At 34.0% G+C, this 18,372-nt stretch overlaps 1 protein-coding gene across 4 annotated transcripts in view; it reads left to right on the forward strand.

Annotated features, from left to right (window-relative positions):
- VPS13C (vacuolar protein sorting 13 homolog C) overlaps positions 1-18,014 on the forward strand; it is a 175,498-nt gene extending 157,484 nt beyond the window's left edge. For 2 of the 4 annotated variants that reach the window (XM_060294174.2, XM_070044905.1), the window contains 11 exons: positions 131-212; positions 1,183-1,296; positions 2,088-2,163; positions 2,589-2,752; positions 3,965-4,010; positions 5,620-5,743; positions 6,580-6,694; positions 10,803-10,891; positions 14,257-14,380; positions 15,734-15,817; positions 16,129-18,014. In XM_060294174.2, coding sequence (XP_060150157.1) covers positions 131-212; positions 1,183-1,296; positions 2,088-2,163; positions 2,589-2,752; positions 3,965-4,010; positions 5,620-5,743; positions 6,580-6,694; positions 10,803-10,891; positions 14,257-14,380; positions 15,734-15,817; positions 16,129-16,230 — 1,120 coding nt within the window. In that variant the 3' untranslated portion in view covers positions 16,231-18,014. Of the gene's footprint in view, positions 1-130; positions 213-1,182; positions 1,297-2,087; positions 2,164-2,588; positions 2,753-3,964; positions 4,011-5,619; positions 5,744-6,579; positions 6,695-7,424; positions 7,563-10,802; positions 10,892-14,256; positions 14,381-15,733; positions 15,818-16,128 lie in introns of those variants that run through there. The other 2 variants (XM_060294175.1, XM_070044906.1) reach the window with 1 other exon arrangement.
- The last annotated feature ends 358 nt before the right edge of the window (positions 18,015-18,372 follow it).

Raw genomic sequence — 18,372 nt, forward strand, 5'->3', positions numbered from 1 at the left:
TAATATTTAAGATCTGAAATTATGTGTACAAACCTAATTGTGAATTAGCAATGATTATCATTGAAATTTTAAGTCTCTTTTTTTTTTTTCAAAAAATAATCTTAGTACTTTTGGCACTTTCTCCTCCCAGACTTGCTTATTATGAAATTCGATATCAGTTTTACAACAGAGATCAGCTCATGTGGAGTGTTGTTAGACATTACAGTGAACAGGTAATTTCCTATCATAGTAACTCATAAGGAATATATTTCATAAAATAACAAAACAAAACATTTGTATGTGATTGTACAGTGTGTGACGTTTACCTAATTTACTGCAGTTCTCAATCTCATTACTTAGTTTTCCTGAATGATTAATTTCTGTTTCTTTAGTTTTTCCCCAGCCCCGTATAAACTTTTTTAAAAAGTTTCCCTTAGTGTTTTTTCCCTTTGCAATTGTACATTTACCACTTTGGGAAAGAATAGTAACTTAGGAGTCAATACATTTTATTCCTTCAATGACTATAGTTTCTAAGCATAGTCTAGTAGAATTGTGAGGAAGCCAGATTCCTCCCTTTGCCTGTTACTCCATGTTTCGAGTTCTATGCACAGAGACATAGTAGTTGTTTTGGGGCACTAGGGTTCCATTGCTATACTGTGAAACTCCAGGGTGACATTCCTCTTTCCTTCCTCTGCTGGCAGGTCCTTTCTCTTATGGTGTATAGACATTATGTTTTTTACATGTTCAAATAAGGATATTTTTTCTTTTTTTTTTGTTTTTGTTTTTAACCCATCTAGTTCATAGAAATAGTGATAATAACAAAAGTAAGTACCAGTTATTGAAATATATATTCATTTAATATGCATACTCAGCCATGCAAGGTCAGTATAATAGACCTCCCATTTTATAGATGAAAAGAGGAAGGCCTACAGAGACTAAGGGACTTGTCCAAGGTTACATAACTGCCAAATGGCAGACTTTGCCTCAAACCTTAGTTCTGTCCAGTTTGAAAGACCCATGTAAAAGTACTAACATAATGCCTGGCACATAGTGAAAGATCAATTAATGGTCGTAGTGGTGGTTATTCTGCAGCGCTTTCCTTTAACAAACCTAATTTAGTCAGTATCCCACTTTCTTACTGCATCATGATGTTGTTCCTTACAGTAGTTGTAAAGGACTTCATTTATTTTTTTTCCCTTGTAGTTCTTGAAACAGATGTATGTCCTTGTATTGGGCTTAGATGTGCTTGGAAACCCATTTGGATTGATTAGAGGTCTGTCAGAAGGATTTGAAGCTTTATTCTACGAACCCTTCCAGGTATTGATCTTTCATTTATTTTAAGTGTAGTACAGAAAAATGGATGTTCTATTTTTTATGACAAGTAATTTGTATTTTAATTGTATCTGGGGACTGAATAATGTTCATATAACATATATCAATTTTATATTTTTTTTAAATTACTAGAAATGACATTAAAAGATTGTTTTAGAATTAATTGAGCACTTCTAGTGTCTGGGTAATAAAACATCCCCACGTTTTCTAGGATTTAATGCAGTTGTAAGGAAGAGTGCTAGGTAGTTTGAGACCCATTTCAAGGCTGTTTCACCACTATGGAAAGGACTAATGGGGCACTAAAAGCTGACTTTGTTTCATAGTCAAGCTTTACTCTAACCTGTTCTCCTCCATTTAAAGGATCCAGGAGCCTAGTGTGGTGAGGGTTTTAGAAGGACAAAATAAAGAGAATAAATGGGGAGAACAAGAGAGCTGAAACTGTGGGCTCTTAGTCTCGTTGTCACTGTGGCTTGCTTTAGCAGTCAGATGGCACTTGGTCCTGGGAGGCCAACTTCAGATTGTGACTGAAGCCAGTGATTTATTCCTCTCCAATTTTTGTCATCTTAAAGGGCTTGCTGAGATCATGTGGGTTGAAGGTATCTTCAAACACAATAGGTATTCCATCAGTATTTGGGTTAGAAGGTGAAAACTGTCACCACAATGTTTATGTATCTTTACAGATTCTGTATCTTCATGGAAACCCTGAAATATTAGATTCAAAGTCTTAAACTTATTTAAATTTTAAGTAGCAAACTTTTTTTTTTTTTTCCGGCCAGGGTGCTGTTCAAGGCCCTGAAGAATTTGCTGAGGGGTTAGTAATTGGAGTAAGAAGTCTCTTTGGACACACAGTAGGTATGTATCACATATTTGTGTGTGTGTGTGTGTGTGTGTGTGTGTGTGTATGTGTGTGTGTGTGTATTTTTAATTATAGTTATTATAAAATGCATTGTTTATGAAAAACAAATGATTATGTTTAATAAAAGAGGGATTATTTTTATAATAATCCTTTTAAAAGATGTGTTCCCTTGTTCTTAAGTGGAAAATAATTTAACACTGACCTGCTGAGTTTTTTAAATATGTCTTTGTTGTGTTGAATCAATGTACTTTAAATAGTTTTATTCCTCTTCTTGCTAAGTGGGAAATGGAAGAAATAAATGCATTTTTGTATATGAGACAGAATTTTAAGCACCTGTTAGTTTAAAGCAGCCGCATGCTGTATGTTGTGGTAATGCTCTTTAAAGAAACAGTGTGACTTACTTCTCTTGACCTTCTGATAGGTGGTGCAGCAGGAGTGGTATCTCGAATCACCGGTTCCGTTGGAAAAGGTTTGGCAGCAATTACAATGGACAAAGAATATCAGCAAAAAAGAAGAGAAGAGATGGGTCGGCAGCCTAAAGATTTTGGTGACAGCCTGGCCAAAGGGGGAAAGGGCTTCTTGCGTGTAAGTCTATTGCCGAATCTTCAAGAAATGCTTACTTTTATATACACTTTAGAATATGTACTGGTTGTTTGGCACTTGGAATACTGCTTGTGAGTAAACGTCTGTCAGAGTATCAGTAGTGATAAATTGTGGCCTTTGTTTCCTTTTTTATTCTCCTTCCCTTTATCACCATCAGATCTACCCCCAATTCCTGGACTTAGTTTGGCGCTCAGCTGGAGTGAAAACTGTAATGATGGCAGGTTAGCACTAGTGCGGAGGGGGCAGGTAGAGCGGAGGAATGTGGAGGTAACTGAGTGGGAGGAATTCTTCAGGTCATCGTCAGTCAACCGTTTCTATGGAAGGGAGGCATACAAGCTACAGGTTATAAACCAGGAACTACCTTTCACTACTTTTTAGGTACAGGTATTATAAATTATATACGAATATTGTTTAATTATACAGGTAATATATGACTGTCCTCCTTATAGGTAATAATAGGAACTTATAAGTTCTTTTTTTAAACGAGTAATGGAAACATAGGTAAGGCTGTAAAGTACTCTTTGATTACCCCTCACCTCTTCTGAGAGGTGTCTAATCTTTTCAATATAGTATATATCCTTCAGTTCCTTTTCTGTGTGTTTATGTAATATGCAGGTATTTTTAGTTACTACCGTTACTTGACAGTTACTTAAAGAATGTACAAATATTATTTTTTAAATTTTGGAGATAATTCAGGAGACTGTAGCTGCTGTGTTTGTGCCAGTGATTTGTAATGTTTTGTGTATTCTCTAAAGTGCTTTACTTGTCGGGATATTTGCTATCCTTCAGAGGTCCCTTCATTTTCAGTTTTCCACACTTTCACTAGATTATAGAGTAACCTCATTAGAACTTATAACTAGTTGTATAATTTTCTCAGCTTACTCATATACTGATATGGATGGAAACTGAGACTTAAAGAGATTGTATCAACTGCTAATTGGTGTCAGAGTCAGATGTAGAAAATTTTCACCTTTACTCCTTTGTCTATTATTAAGTTCTACAAAGTGCTCCGTTTAAAATTTGCTATGATGTAATATTTTAAAAATCATAGTGCTCACTTACATGTGCATGTTGTTCTCTGTCAAGTCCTCATTAAAAAATAGTTATTTCTAGTATGTCTGTAGAGACCTCTAGTGGTTGGTTTAAAATTAAGCACCTTCCTTTCGGGCTTGACTTGATTGGTTTCTCTCTCAGGGAGTCGTTGGTGGAGTGACTGGAATAATAACAAAGCCAGTGGAAGGTAGGTTGAGAACGTTTCCTTCCTGTACAGAGTCTGAGGAGTTGATACATGGTAAATTGTTTAATGAGCATAACTTTCCTCAGGATGTGAAGAGGTTAAGTAGTAGACTATGTCTCAGACTTTGGATGCTATTTTTAACAGGGCCATAGTTAGACTAGAGTCCCTTGGACCATCAATAGCAATTGACTCTTTCTTTTTATCCTATTAAAAAAAAGGACATTACTGTATTCAGTACAGTCCCTATCAAAATCGCAGTTAGGTTTTTTGCAGAAATTGACAAGCAGATTCTAAAATTTGTATAGGAATTCTGGGGAACCCCGAATAGCCAAAACAATCTGGAAGAAAAGAAGGAAGTTGGAGGACTTACACTGTCCAATTTTAAAACTTACTATAAAGTTAAAGTAGCCAAGACAGGTGGTGCTGGCATACAGGTACACATATAGATCAATGGAATAGAATTCAGATTCCAGAAATACATCCTTACTTTTATGGTAGATTGATTTTTGACAGGGGTGCCAAGATAATTCCATAGAGAAAAATAGCCTTTTCAACAAATGGTGCTGGGACAACTGAATATAAACATAGAGTTTATAATTGTGACCCAGCAATCCCACTGTTAGGTATATACCCAAGGGAATTAAAAAGCTATGTTTGCTTTAAAAACTTGTACATAAATGTTTATAGAAGCATTAGTCATAACAGCCAGAATGTAATAGCAACCCAAATGTCCATCATCTAATGCATGGATAAACAAAATGTGGTATATCCTTACAAATAAGTTATTATGCAGTTATAAAAAGAAATCAAGTATTGATATAAGTACGAGATGGGTGAACCTTGAAAGCATGATTCTAAGTGAAAAAAGCCAGTCACAAAAGACCACATATTGTATGATTCCATTTGTAGGAAATGACCAGAACAGGCCAATCCATACAAATAGAAAGTACGTTAGTGGTTGCCTAGGTCTGCAGGGTGGGGAGGAAGGAGGTAAATTGCGTAGGATTGAGAAGAGGGTTTAGGGGGAAATGATGGGGAATGATTGCTGATAGGTATGGGGTTTCTTTTTGAGATAATAACAGATTTTCTAAAATTGATTATGGTGATAGTTGCACAACTCTGAATATACTATAAAAAACATTGAACTTGTATACTTTAATGGGTGAATTATATAGTATTTGAATTATATTTTAATAAAGTTCTTATATTTTTTTAAAAAGTGCACTGCTTGAAAAATCTCCTGATTGTTGGCCAAAAAAAAAAAAAACCCACAATATTTTCTGGTCAGTTCTTAGATCTTCCAGTTATAGGTACTGACTAGACTCCTGGATCAGTAGTTGTAAAATTTGAGTGTGCCTTGGGGTTACCTTGGGGACTTGTTAAACACAGATTACTGGCTGGGAGTGGGGGCTAATAATTTGCATTTTTAACACACTTTGAAAACTGCTGTTGTATCACATGTTAGGATTAAATTCAACTTCTTTAGAAAGTCAAATTCTAGGAACTTCCTGGGTAAAACAGTTCAGTATTTGACTTAGGCTTTTGTTGAGTTCAAAGTTGATTTTAAAGATTTTAAAATCTCTATTCTTTCATTGTCTTTGGTTTTATGAAGGTGCCAAAAAGGAAGGAGCTGCTGGATTCTTTAAAGGAATTGGAAAAGGGCTTGTGGGTGCGGTGGCTCGTCCAACTGGTGGAATAATAGATATGGCCAGCAGCACCTTCCAAGGAATCCAGAGGTAATTAAGTGCACACTGTATGCAAGCTATATGTCTGTGTGCTAATTGTTGCCAGGAATACATAAGTAGGTTAAATACTCTGCCTGTGCGTGAGGACCTTAAAGTCTAATTGAAAGCTCTGACAGGTTCACAAGGTAGAGTGCCCCCAGAAAGGAGTAAGAAGAGATTTTTTTTATTAGCCAGTTTCTCTTTTATTCAACAAGTGTTTATTGGTCCCTACTATATGCCAGGCAGTGTGCTAGACACCACAGATACAAAGAGTGGATGGCCTACTCCCTGCCTTTATTGTTTTGACATTTTCTTTTCTTTAAGAAAAGGTGGGGAACTTGGAGTCAAACCTACTTGTTTTTTTTGTTTGTTTGTTTGTTTTAATTAATTTGTTTATTTTTGGCTGTGTTGGGTCTTCGTTTCTGTGCACGGGCTTTCTCTAGTTGCGGCAAGCGGGGGCCACTCTTTATTGTGGTGCGTGGGCCTCTCACTATCGCGGCCTCTCTTGTTGCGGAGCATAATCTCCAGACGTGCAGGCTCAGTAGTTGTGGCTCATGGGCCTAGGTGCTCCGTGGCATGTGGGATCCTCCCAGACCAGGGCTCGAACCCGTGTCCCCTGCATTGGCAGGCAGATTCTCAACCATTGCGCCACCAGGGAAGCCCTAAACCTACTTGGTTTTAATACTTGTCACATTATTTTGGGCAAGTTATTTAAAATTACTCTGTTTATCAAATATTGATATACTGTGTTACGTAGTACAGTGTTGAATCAACACATATATATTTGTATTATTTTGAAAGTTTCTCACATGTTTTCTTATATGTACTTACTCTGCTGCCTTACACAGGGTGGCAGAATCAACTGAGGAAGTGACCAGGCTCCGTTCCCCTCGCCTGATCCATGAGGACGGCATCATTCGCCCTTATGACAGACAGGAATCTGAGGGCTATGATTTATTTGAGGTATAAATTCTATTCTTCATGGTCATGAGTGAAATTTAATTTTAAAGATTTCTAGGATCAGGATTTCATGGGTAGTTTCTAAAGTTCGTGGTTCATGAACTTCTTTAAAGATGACACAGGGAATGATGGTAGGGTAGAATTTGATTATTTATTTGTTTTATTATATTAGCATAATGTATTAAATGGGAGTAACTCATCATTTTTTTTCTGCACAGGATCAAAGCTTTTTCGTGCAGAAAGGATAACCTTAAAAGAAGTCATAGGCTTTATTACTATTTGTATGTTAGCTCCTTTAGTTTGCGTTGTTAACTTTGGTCTCCTACTTTGTAGCTAATTATTGGAATTTCACTGCTTCCTTTTCTCCCAACCAAATTAATTTATTTAGACTATATTGTAAATCTAGATTTATTCAGGTAAACAGAAGCTGGAGGAGAGAAAAAAAGATTATGTACAATTTAATCTTTTTAAACCTTAAAAACTTTTTAAAGGATTTTTTTGGCTTTTATTTTAGTTTTAATTTTACTGTATTTAAATAATACACACATATGTAAATTGCTATTCTCCCATGACTAGCTTTCCTCCAAAATAAAATTAGTAATATTTTCCTACTTTGACTTTAAAATAAAATGACTCTTCATTTTTCTTAGACTTTGATTTTTATAGTATGTGATTATATTTTATCTTTCTGCATGCTTCTAACTTTATTTTCTTTCTTTTTCTGCCTACACAGCAAGAACTGGAAATACAGGAGTAAATGTTTTCTATACTACTACTTGATTTCATCCTTAAAAATCAAAACAAACTGTGGTATTAATTGACTGTCCTGATTTATTTAGAGTGAGAGTCCATTAAAATGAAGTTTTCTTTACATTTCTCACCTCTATCTGAACTTTTTATTGTAGTGGCTTGACTACAGATAAAAATTATGATATTCCTGGTAATACTGTACAGGAATAAGAAGTCAATATAAAAGATGAAAGGACATAGGAAATCAACTCTCTTTTACATTTAGTTGGAGGAACACTTTATTGAACTCACAAGTGGATACTTTTACTATCATTTTGAGAATTTCATCTTTTCTTACGGTATTCATGTGCATTTCTGGTAAAGTTGGGGAAAAAAATCAATTCTTATGTTCAGTCTATTATGTGTTCTTTATGTATGTGAACTGAACACAACTGTTCAGTTGGATTATATATTTTTTAAACTATAGTTATCAAAAGAATAAATTGAATCCTTCATATTTAAAACAAGGACTCTTTCAAGAAGAAAGAATGACCTTCAAAGACTAGCCTAAAACTATAGCTGACAGACTTTTCTCGTGCCTGAATAATTGAGGGTTGGCAAAAATGTTGCCTCATGTACAGTTTCTGTGAGAATCAAGCACAGTAACTAATTCAAGATTCTGTCTTAAATCATCACTAATAATTATTCTTCCTTCTTAGGTAAAAGTAATGATTTTTAATTTTCCTGGATATATTACAGTCTTAATGAGACTTATGGAAAATCTTATAACTTGTTAAAATTCTTTTCTTTATTGTTTACTTTTTGATTGTTTAGCTGTTTATGTTATTCTTTTCCTCATGATGTCCCTTTTTACAACTGCATGTCAGTAAGCACAAAGCTTCAAGAAACTATTATTTTAGCTAAATATAGTCATCTGATTTAGTAGTTTTTGTTAAGATATGAGAACTGGAAGAAATAGAATGATTGTACATTAAGAACAGGACTTGGTAATTTTCTTCCATGGGTAGCAAGGGTAGGCATGGATAATTAAGAAATTTAGGCTGTTTCATTCCTTGCCCACTTTGCTGTAATCAGTTAGTTGGGTACAAAGTATGTGATAATCTAGACTGTGTTTGATATAGAGAAGAAAGGAGACTTCTGTCCTTAAGGGACCTAGTATAACAAAATGTGTAAATATTAAAGAGCACTTGAGGGTAAAATTATGTCCTCCTAGTGCTTAGTGTAATGTGGGTACATTCTAAATAATTTATTTGGGAATCTTTTGATTTATCCCATTTTCTTCTTCTCCTGAGTATTGCTCTGTATTCTTTAATTTAATACTGAGCTTTGAAAGTTACTGAATTATATACTATGTTTTCATAGGATATACTCTTTTACTTATCCTCTGTTCTCCTAGGATAATTATCATGACACACACACACACACATATATATTTACACACAGACATATATATTTATATATATAGCCAATTTTTATTTAATATTCATCTTGATTCACATAGTTATGATTATATAATATTTTAAATGGTGTTCCTTGATTTTTTGTTTTAATTATATTTTTCCATGTTCTTAGAAATGCTTCATTCTTAATTCTTGCATTACTGTCTGTTGAGGTAAATTTACCTCGTATATTTGACCATTCCCAGTTCTTGACATTAAAGTTGTTTCTGTTATTTTACTAACAGTAAGAATGCTGTGATGAACATCATTAAACATAATGCTTTTTCATATCTTATATTATTTCCTTAGAATTTACTTGAAAAAATTGAATGGTTTTGCTAAATATTGTAAATTCTTCAAGTTGCATTTTGGGAAGGGAGAGTAAATATTTTATAAACTAATCTGCCACAAAGACTGAATCTCAGAGTGCAGTGGATTTTAGAAGTGCTGGAAACCAAGTTTCTATAATGTATTATGGTGATAAATATACTTTAAAAGCTTCAGTTTTTTTAAAGTGCAAAGCCTGATAACTAATGAAAATGCATACAAGATGGAAAGTGGGTAGTATTTCTTGTACATTTCATCTGAAATCTAAATATTTTAACATTTAAATTTCAAGGCTGAAAGTAAAAGCACTAAATTGTTATATTCATTTCCCATATTCTCTTTAAAGGAATTAAGGTATAAATGTTAAAAGATTTTAGCTAATTCACACAGGGAAGATGTGAAACAAGTGACTATTAAACTCCACTTCTCTCTGAGACTCATTCCAAGGTTGAGACCCCATTCTCTGGGGATTCATCTTCCTTGTTCATGGCTTTTTGTGATTGTCAAGGAATGACCGGGAACCAGGGATCTTTAAAACAATATGTATTTGAAATAATAACAAGTGTGCTTTCTCTGCTTGTGATTATTATTGATCATATTCTCCTTTTGATAATATTGATATTGTATTCTTGGTTATAAAATGTTAATATCTTATAGGTATGTTTATGTTTTATATTTTCATATATATTATCTCCTCTGATTTTTAATTATTATATATAATGTCAATAATATTTCATTAGCATTAATTATAAAAACAACTTCATTAATTTTAATGTGTGTTGACTAAAGTCACAATAGTTTTGAGATAGTTAAAAAATAAATGTATTTTAATGCGCTACTATTTATACTTGAATTATTTTATGCTTGTAATTGTCTTTAGTAATAAATTGTGCCAGCTCTTTGAAACCTTAGAAATTCTTCATGTTTGTATTCAGATTGTAATTAAATTTTCTTTTCTACCAGGAATATAATTCAATACACGCTTGTACTTCTCATGCATGTTTAATGTATAAGACCAAATATTCAAAAATATTAAATATCAGTTATCTTGGAATTTTATTATGTGTATATCTACCTCTCTGTAAATCAGTGGTTCTTAACCTTTGAGAAGGATCACAGACCCCTTTTAAAAATCTGATGAAAAGTATGAACTGTCCTTTGAAAAAAGTTCAGAAATACATTGTCAAAATTTTATATTCTGTTATGGTAGTTCATAGACCTCCCAAAGTCCTTCCGTGGACTCCAGGGTAAAGACCCCTGTAATGTTAATGTCCAGTTTTAGTATAGGTTCATATTAATGAAAATGTCTGATTATTTCTGGTAAATATTTAAAAGCTTCTGAGTTATGCAACAAGATGTATTTTATTAGAAGATCACTTAGTGTTTAATACTTATTTGTCTTTTAAGGCACAGTGAAAGTTAATTTATACTATGAATATTTTTCTAGCTTCACATGCCAATCTATAGAATTGTGCTTTTGGTTTTAATAATTTTTTCCTAACTGGTACTGTTATTATGATTAGCTAATACAGAGCATTGGAAATACTATTTGGATGCATGTACAACCCAAATCTTGAGTCTTCTTTTCTTTTCAGAATCATATCAAAAAGTTAGAAGGAGAGACTTACCGATACCACTGTGTTATTCTGGGAAGGAAGAGGACAAACCTTATGGTTACAAATAGGTATTGACTTCAAGTGACATTTTTTAAAATGCTGACTATATAGATGATAAGAATTTTGGAGATTAAAATGGCAGAGGATTTAGATAACTATGCTTCAACTGCAAAATGTTCATTGTCATAGAATCACAGAAATACAGATCTGGATAGGTCCTTTGAGATCATCGACTCTGACCCTCTCATTTTGGAGATGCTGAAACTGAGACTTAGCATGGTTTAGGGGCTTAACCAAGTTACACAACTTCTGAGAGACGGAGTCTAGAATAGACTTTATAAGTGCAGCAGTGATACCTTTATATGTGAATTATAAATCCAGTTATGGAGGGTGAATTCATGAATCACTTTTTCTCACTAGGTTTTATTTTGGATGATTAGCATACCTTTTAAAAGGCTGGTATTATTTCTTTGTGTTCCAGTTTTTTCTAAGTATTTTGGGAGTGGTAGATAATTTTTCCCAATAAAAGAACTTGGACTAAACTACTAAGTTTATTTTCCTGAGATTTACCTTACATCACTTATTCTAATTATAGATTAATAATTTTCAAAAAATTCTAATTTATGTATTTTGTAGGACTAAGGCAAAGCACTTACAGTAGGTAACATCTGCATTAGATTCCTTACTATTGCATTTAAATATATTTAGGTGGCAAGGAGAGAAAGGAAAGCATTAGGGTTCAGGCTTAAACCTACAAGCTGTTTCTAAGAGAGAGTTAACTAGTCTTCTGATCTGCCCATTAATTAAGAAGTAAAATATTCACAAAACAATCTAAAAAGTAGTTTTTATGCTTTTTATGTAATTCAGCACTAAGCAGTGGAAATCAGTGGGGGGTTTTTTTGTTTTCTTTTTTTTTTGGTAATATGTAATACTTTAGTGCTTGTTTGATTTAGGCATTTGGTAGGAATATTAATGTGTACATTATACATCTGTTTTTTCTTCAGATAAATTGAAAAATCATAGTAATTTGAAATCTAATCCCTTATAGAGCTTTTCAGGAGGCAATTAGAAAAATAATATTCCTGACCAATGCAATGACACTCTCCCTTAGATATGAGTGGGTAGCCTTAAGAGACCAGGGTTGGGTGACTGAATATGGAAGAGAAGGGAATACAAGATGACTTTGCTGTTTTGGCCTGAGTACCTTTTACAGTAATTTGAGGGAAACGATGATGATTTTGTTTCTGTTTTGAGCTTAATGAGTTTGACATAGCTTTGAGATATCAAAGTAGAGGTGCCTCAGTAGTCAGGGAGACATATAGATGCAGGTTATACCTGGTATAGGTATACAGATAATTGGAGTTTGGGTAAAGATCTGGAGTTGAGATCTAAGAAACCATCCTGAGAGAATATGTTAAACAGAAGAAGACCAAGATTTGCACTCTGGCAAACATGGTGCAGGAGGAAGAAAGTGAAGGAGATTGAAGGTGGCAGGAGAACAATAATATTGTTCAAGAGTACGATGGTCAAGAGTAGAATTTTAAGACAATCAGAATGGTGAATTGTGTTTGATGCAGTGATTTGTAATAGCTATCTTTAACTCTTAGCTCCATCATCTGATTCTCTACTAGGCAGGAGGTGGGGGGTGGAGTCCACTTCCTAGAGACTGTTTGGAATGTGTAGGGGTGTTGGAAGTTGTTGCAATGATTAGAGGCCCTGCAGGCGCTTAGTAGCCTGGGGCCAGGGATGCTGTACTTCCTACAGTGCACAACACAGTCCCGCAATTTCAGTAGCACCTGTGCTGAAAAATACAGTGCCAGGGGTCTGTATCAGTCCTCACCCCATTGGTCACCAAGTTCATTCAACTCTACCTTATAAACATCTAGAATCTAGCTCTTCTTCTCACAGCCAAAGTCAAAATTTCTTGAAAGCCTCCCCCACCCCCCGACCCCTGCAGAAAAAACCAAAAAACAAAAATCCTTCAAGATCTGGCTCTAAGCTAATTTTCTCACCTCTGTATATATCCAGTAGTCCAGCTACAGACCTCCACATTCCTAAGATAAATCTTCCCTTTTTTTTTTTAGAAATATATTTTAAACATTTTTTAAATTAATTAATTTTATTTATTTGTTTTTGGCTGCATTGGGTCTTCGTTGCTGCATGCAGGCTTTCTCTACTTGTGGCGAGCAGGGGCTACTTTTCATTGTGGTGCGTGGGCTTCTCATTGCGGTGGCTTCTCTTGTTGTGGAGCGCAGACTCTAAGCACGCAGGTTCAGTAGTTGTGGCTCACTCACTCTGGAGCGCAGGCTCAGTAGTTGTGGTGCATGGGCTTAGATGCTCCACGGCATGTGGGATCTTCCCAGACCAGGACTCAAACCCATGTCCCCTGCATTGGCAGGCGGATTCTTAACCACTGTGCCACCAAGGAAGTCCCAGATCTTCCCTGTTTTGTACTCCTGTATATGTTAATGCACTGTTTCCTTTGTCTAGAGTATAATTTCCCTTTCCTACCTAGAGAACTTCTTCCTTTCAAGAATCAGCTCTTAACACTACCTACTTTATCACCACGGTCAGTCCCTCTCTCCCGTGTGCCAAAAGAATTTTCTACACACTCTGCTATTGTTCTTATCTAACTGTGCTGTAGCATTTATTTGCAGGTTTATTTCCCCTTACAGCCTATGGGTACCCCTCAAGCAGAAACCTTGTCTTCGTTGTTTCTCCAGCACCATACACATTTGTAGAATGAACAGTTCTACTTTCCTAGTTTTGCTTTCTGTAATAGAAACTTTAGAATCAAGTATAGTTATATCAGTAACAAATCTGAATCACACACTGGGAAATCAATGTGGATGCCCTTTAAGGATTCTGTGAATTTTTTTTTAATTGCTTTTGAGTAAAATGGGATACTCACTCTGTGATATAGTACATCAGTATTAAAGTGTTCAAACCTGATATTTATTAGTAGGCCTAACGTGAATCTTTGCTGACATTTGAGGTTTGTGACATTTCTTTCTTGATTAAAAGGCATATGTGATTGACAGTAAACAGCAATTAATAATTTTCCAAGTAAAACATTTTCAGGGGCTTCTGCCTTTATTGCTTCCCAGATGAGAGTATAGTCTGTTCCTTATGTGTTTTAAAGAGCATGATTTCAGTTTTCTGTTCAGTTAAAAAAAAATTAAAAAAAGACACTTTTCTGAATTTTGCAAGATTGGCAGAAGGGGAATTTTTGAAGGTCTGCTTTGTTACTTGTGCCATGTTTGCTCTTTATTTGACAGTTACCTTTTTTTTTTTTAATGTGAAGCATACGTTTTTTAGTGTGCCAGGTTATAATGCTTACTGAGCAAGTAATACCGTCCAGCAGAGTGAAATATTAGAGTAATTAACTGTCTTTATCACTACCTATGTGTTTTTGTTTCCTTTTGCAAAATAGACGAGTGTTGTGTATAAAGGAAGTTGAAATCCTAGGCCATGTGTCCGTAGACTGGCAATATCCATTTGAAGATTTTGTACAGTCTCCTATTGTTGATGGAAATCTGCTCAAAATTTCAGTTGAGGTAAGAAAACATGAATCACACCTTTAGAACCAGGAGTTTGTTAAATGAATGGAAACCAGTGCTTTCTGACTCTGTTTTATAGTTAACTGAATAAAATGTGTGAAGTATTATTATTATTATATGCTGAAAAGTAAGGAAAGCTGTATTTGTGTTCTGTACTTTAGTTTGTGACAGTCCTCGATTGCATTGAGTGAAATATTAAATTTGTTCACTGAAAGAATTAGGTTTCTTTTTGGTAGAATAAAGCATTATTGAGTAGAAGGGTTTTTTTTTTAACTTCATATGGATACTATTTTGCTATAATCTTAAATACTTCTGGAAAGATTCCCCATTTTAGGCTTTTAGGAGATTATTATAAATATTATGTCTAAAACAATCACATTTAATAATATCTGACATTTATAGAAGGCTAATGCATTTTAATTATGTAATAATGCTTTCATGTCTTTCCTCTACATTTTCTATGGAAAAACTTTTTAATTATATAGCAAGTAATTACCAAAAATGATACCCCATCTTTTGCTTAGTTTGTAAACTCACTTTACTTTGAAATGTGTAATTTTTATTATATATGATATAAACTTATTTTCACCCCTTTAAAAAAAACTAGAAATTACTATTCCAAAGATGGTAATTTCTATATTTTTTCCTAAACAATAATTTTTTATTGTTTAGGGTATTTCCTAAACAATATCTCTATTCCTGAAACTATCTGAAAAATGTTTATCATAAAATTCGGTAGTTAGAGATATAAGTACTATTATCCTTTAATTTACTTTCTTTTCATACAAGTTTACAAGTAAAAGAAACTACCATGAAACCATTCCATTTTGTATTTCAGCCTTACCTCATTGTAGAGTTTCAAAATTGAAATGCCTTGGTATATGAAACATAGTTTTTAGACTAGGAAAGATTGTGTCACTATGCATGTATATTACAGTTTCCTCAGTTATCACTTTTCTTTCACATCAGTGGTGAGAATTGACTCAGTGTGTTTTACATTATATAAGAATTTTATCTATCGGCCAAGGAAATGAAGGAAGGGTTTTTTGATTTGTCAGATGTGATGAGTTACCAAGTGGTATTTCTGTAGGCTATTTATCATTGCCTGCAGAAAGCCATCATTTTATGCAGATAGATATATACTCATCCAATTTCATAAATTCTAACAACTCACATATGGAACCACTATCCTTGTACCAAAATGATTTATTTCTTATCATACCGAATATGTGTATTTGGTTAGTCTAGTGGTTATAAAATAGAGTTGACATTTAAGCACTCAGTTAAAGGTTATGATTTTTTTTCTTCCCCATAATAATTTCTTTCCTGTCATTGTTTGTTTTGAAACAGAAACAAGGTCTGTTCCAAAAAAGAGACAGTGCCAATCAAGGCTGTGTCCAGAAAATTTACCTGCAGGATACCACCACAGCAGAGGTAAACGATTTATTTTAAAGAATGCCCTCTCAGTGTTTTCACTGCAAGTTGAAATAAAATGTTATAATTAACAATACTTATTACTTTTGCCAAAAGATCTACTAGTTATAGCTTTGGATGGGTATACATGCTTAAAATAATATGTTGTGGGCTTAACAGGGCAGAAGGGTCTTAGCATGACGTGTATTAACTGTGTATTCTTGTCTTTGGACCTGTGTGGAGAGCTCATACCCTTGGTTTTGTCCCTTTCTCCTCCACCATGTGAGCCTGTACTTGTCTTTACCATTCATGGTAAATATTTTGTTTTCCAGAGAGCATGTCGTGCCATTGAGGATGCATGGTCAATGAGACAACAGCAAAAATTGATGAAGCAATCATCACTGAAACTTCTCAGGCCCCAAATACCATCTTAATCACAGATCCCAGGGGGCTGCAGCTGGGAGAAAAACCAATCACAGTCTTGTCTGTAAACCACTCTTCTTCAAGGAAGCCTTTAGTTTTGGAATTTTTTTCTAGAGTAGTTAGTTTTGGATTTTCCATTTTTCCCCCTTAGTTTTGGCTCTAATTTTGTAGCTGTGTGTATGATAGCAGTCCACTTCTACACTGCCACCTGGATGGGTCAGACCCTTAAAGAAATATCACTTTAAACTCAGAGTGAAATTTCCATTAAAATTGTGAAACAAAGGGTAATAGCTTGTTTTTAATTAAAGTCCATACTGAAAAATAAGAAAGGAGCTTAGAATGACTAGTGTTCTGTGAGAGCTTTTATGGACAAGTCTTTGAACAAATGTTGTATATTTTGTTCAATAATTGAACTGATACAACATTTTTGGTAAACCAGGTGATTGACTTAAGAAAAACCACTAAAGGGAGACATGACATGTTTCCTATTTTCTTTTCATGAAAGCATTATTTTCTCCTAATAAAAACACGTTTTGATTTGGCGCTTATTTTTCCTCCTTGCACTGTAATATAAAGACAAATGGAAAATCAAACCTTAAAATATCTATACTCTGTTCTCTGGAAGTTTTGGAAATTATTTACATGCTGTTTCGAGATGAACTTATATGGCATGATCAATGTGCTGATGCATGAAAATATTGCACTTTAAGTTTTTCAAGAGTCAGAAACATGAAAAAAATGAATATTTTTATATTTCTAGAACTTGTATTTTATAAGTTGAAAGATTTTTAAGGGCATCATAATTAACACTTAATTTTAATGCATACGTAGAAATGTATTTTAAATACTTAGTAGGAATAATGAAAGAGCTCTAGCTGCTTTATATGTAAATAAAGTAAGGCATCTAACAACACTGAGGAAAATCATTGGTAGTATCCTTTGAGCGAGCAGGCCTGTAAGAATCAGCTCCATACACTCTCATTTTTGTTCTCTCTGCATCCCATTTGTGCTGGTCAGAGATGCACTGCCTATTAAAGCTTTTTAAAAAATGCTCAAAAGTACTTAATTTCCTTGGATGAATCTTTAAATTTGCTCATGGTTTTTAACATGGCATTTACTTCAAATCACTGAATTAATGATGAAATGAAGTTGTGCACAAACTTGATTTGCTCTGTTTTTGTTGATATGTGTGGTAATGTTTCTACTATCCTTATTCTTGTTTTTTAAGACTGGCCTTACAACTTTAAAAAATTTTCCTAGTTATAAATTTACAGTAGACTCCAAAACAAAGGGTATAATAACTAATGCCCTAAATATTTGATATGTTATGGTGGTCTTTGCCTTTTTCACCATCACTTTTTTTTTCTGTCAAGGAAAATATTACATTCAAAACTTCTAGCTTTAAGCAGAATTTCTGTTAATTGCACTTTATTCAAGTGTACTAATATTTTGTGCCTTTTAAAACTGACTTAATCAGGAATTTGAGGTATCTGATTATATTTTTCATATGAATCACAGCTATTGACAATATCCTAAATATTTAAGTAATTATATTGTACTGATGGCATGTACAAAACATTGAACTAAGAAAAAGTAATTTATAGAAACCCATAAATTCATCATCTCAGTTGGCTCAGAAATAAAATTCCAATATTTGTACCATTTTTATTTGATTTAATCCCCTGGGACAGAAGTAATTGATTAATAAAGTGTAATAATGTCTATTGTGTTTTTTTAAATGCTTTGAGAGTCAACTGCTTGCATATGAGAGAAATAAAACATTTGGTGCATTGTTTACAGGTGTGAAAACTTTGTGGGTTTATGTTACATACTCAATAATACTTGCTTTTACTTTTTGTGAGAACTTAGTTTAATAGTTACGGAGAGCTTTTTAAAAAAATTTTTATTGAAGTATAGTTGATTTACAATGTTGTGTTAATTTCTGCTGTACATCAGAGTGACTCTGTTATACATATATATGTATGTATGTATATATATTCTTTTTCGTATTCTTTCCCACTATGGTTTGTCACAGGATATCGAATTTAGTTCCCAAGAGCTTTAAAAGATACTAGGCAGGGGCTTCCCTGGTGGCGCAGTGGTTAAGAAATCCTCCTGCCAATGCAGGGGACACTGGTTCAATCCCTGGTCCA

The sequence above is a fragment of the Globicephala melas genome, chromosome 2 (assembly GCF_963455315.2).
Source record: "Globicephala melas chromosome 2, mGloMel1.2, whole genome shotgun sequence".
Classification (NCBI taxonomy): Eukaryota; Metazoa; Chordata; class Mammalia; order Artiodactyla; family Delphinidae; genus Globicephala; species Globicephala melas.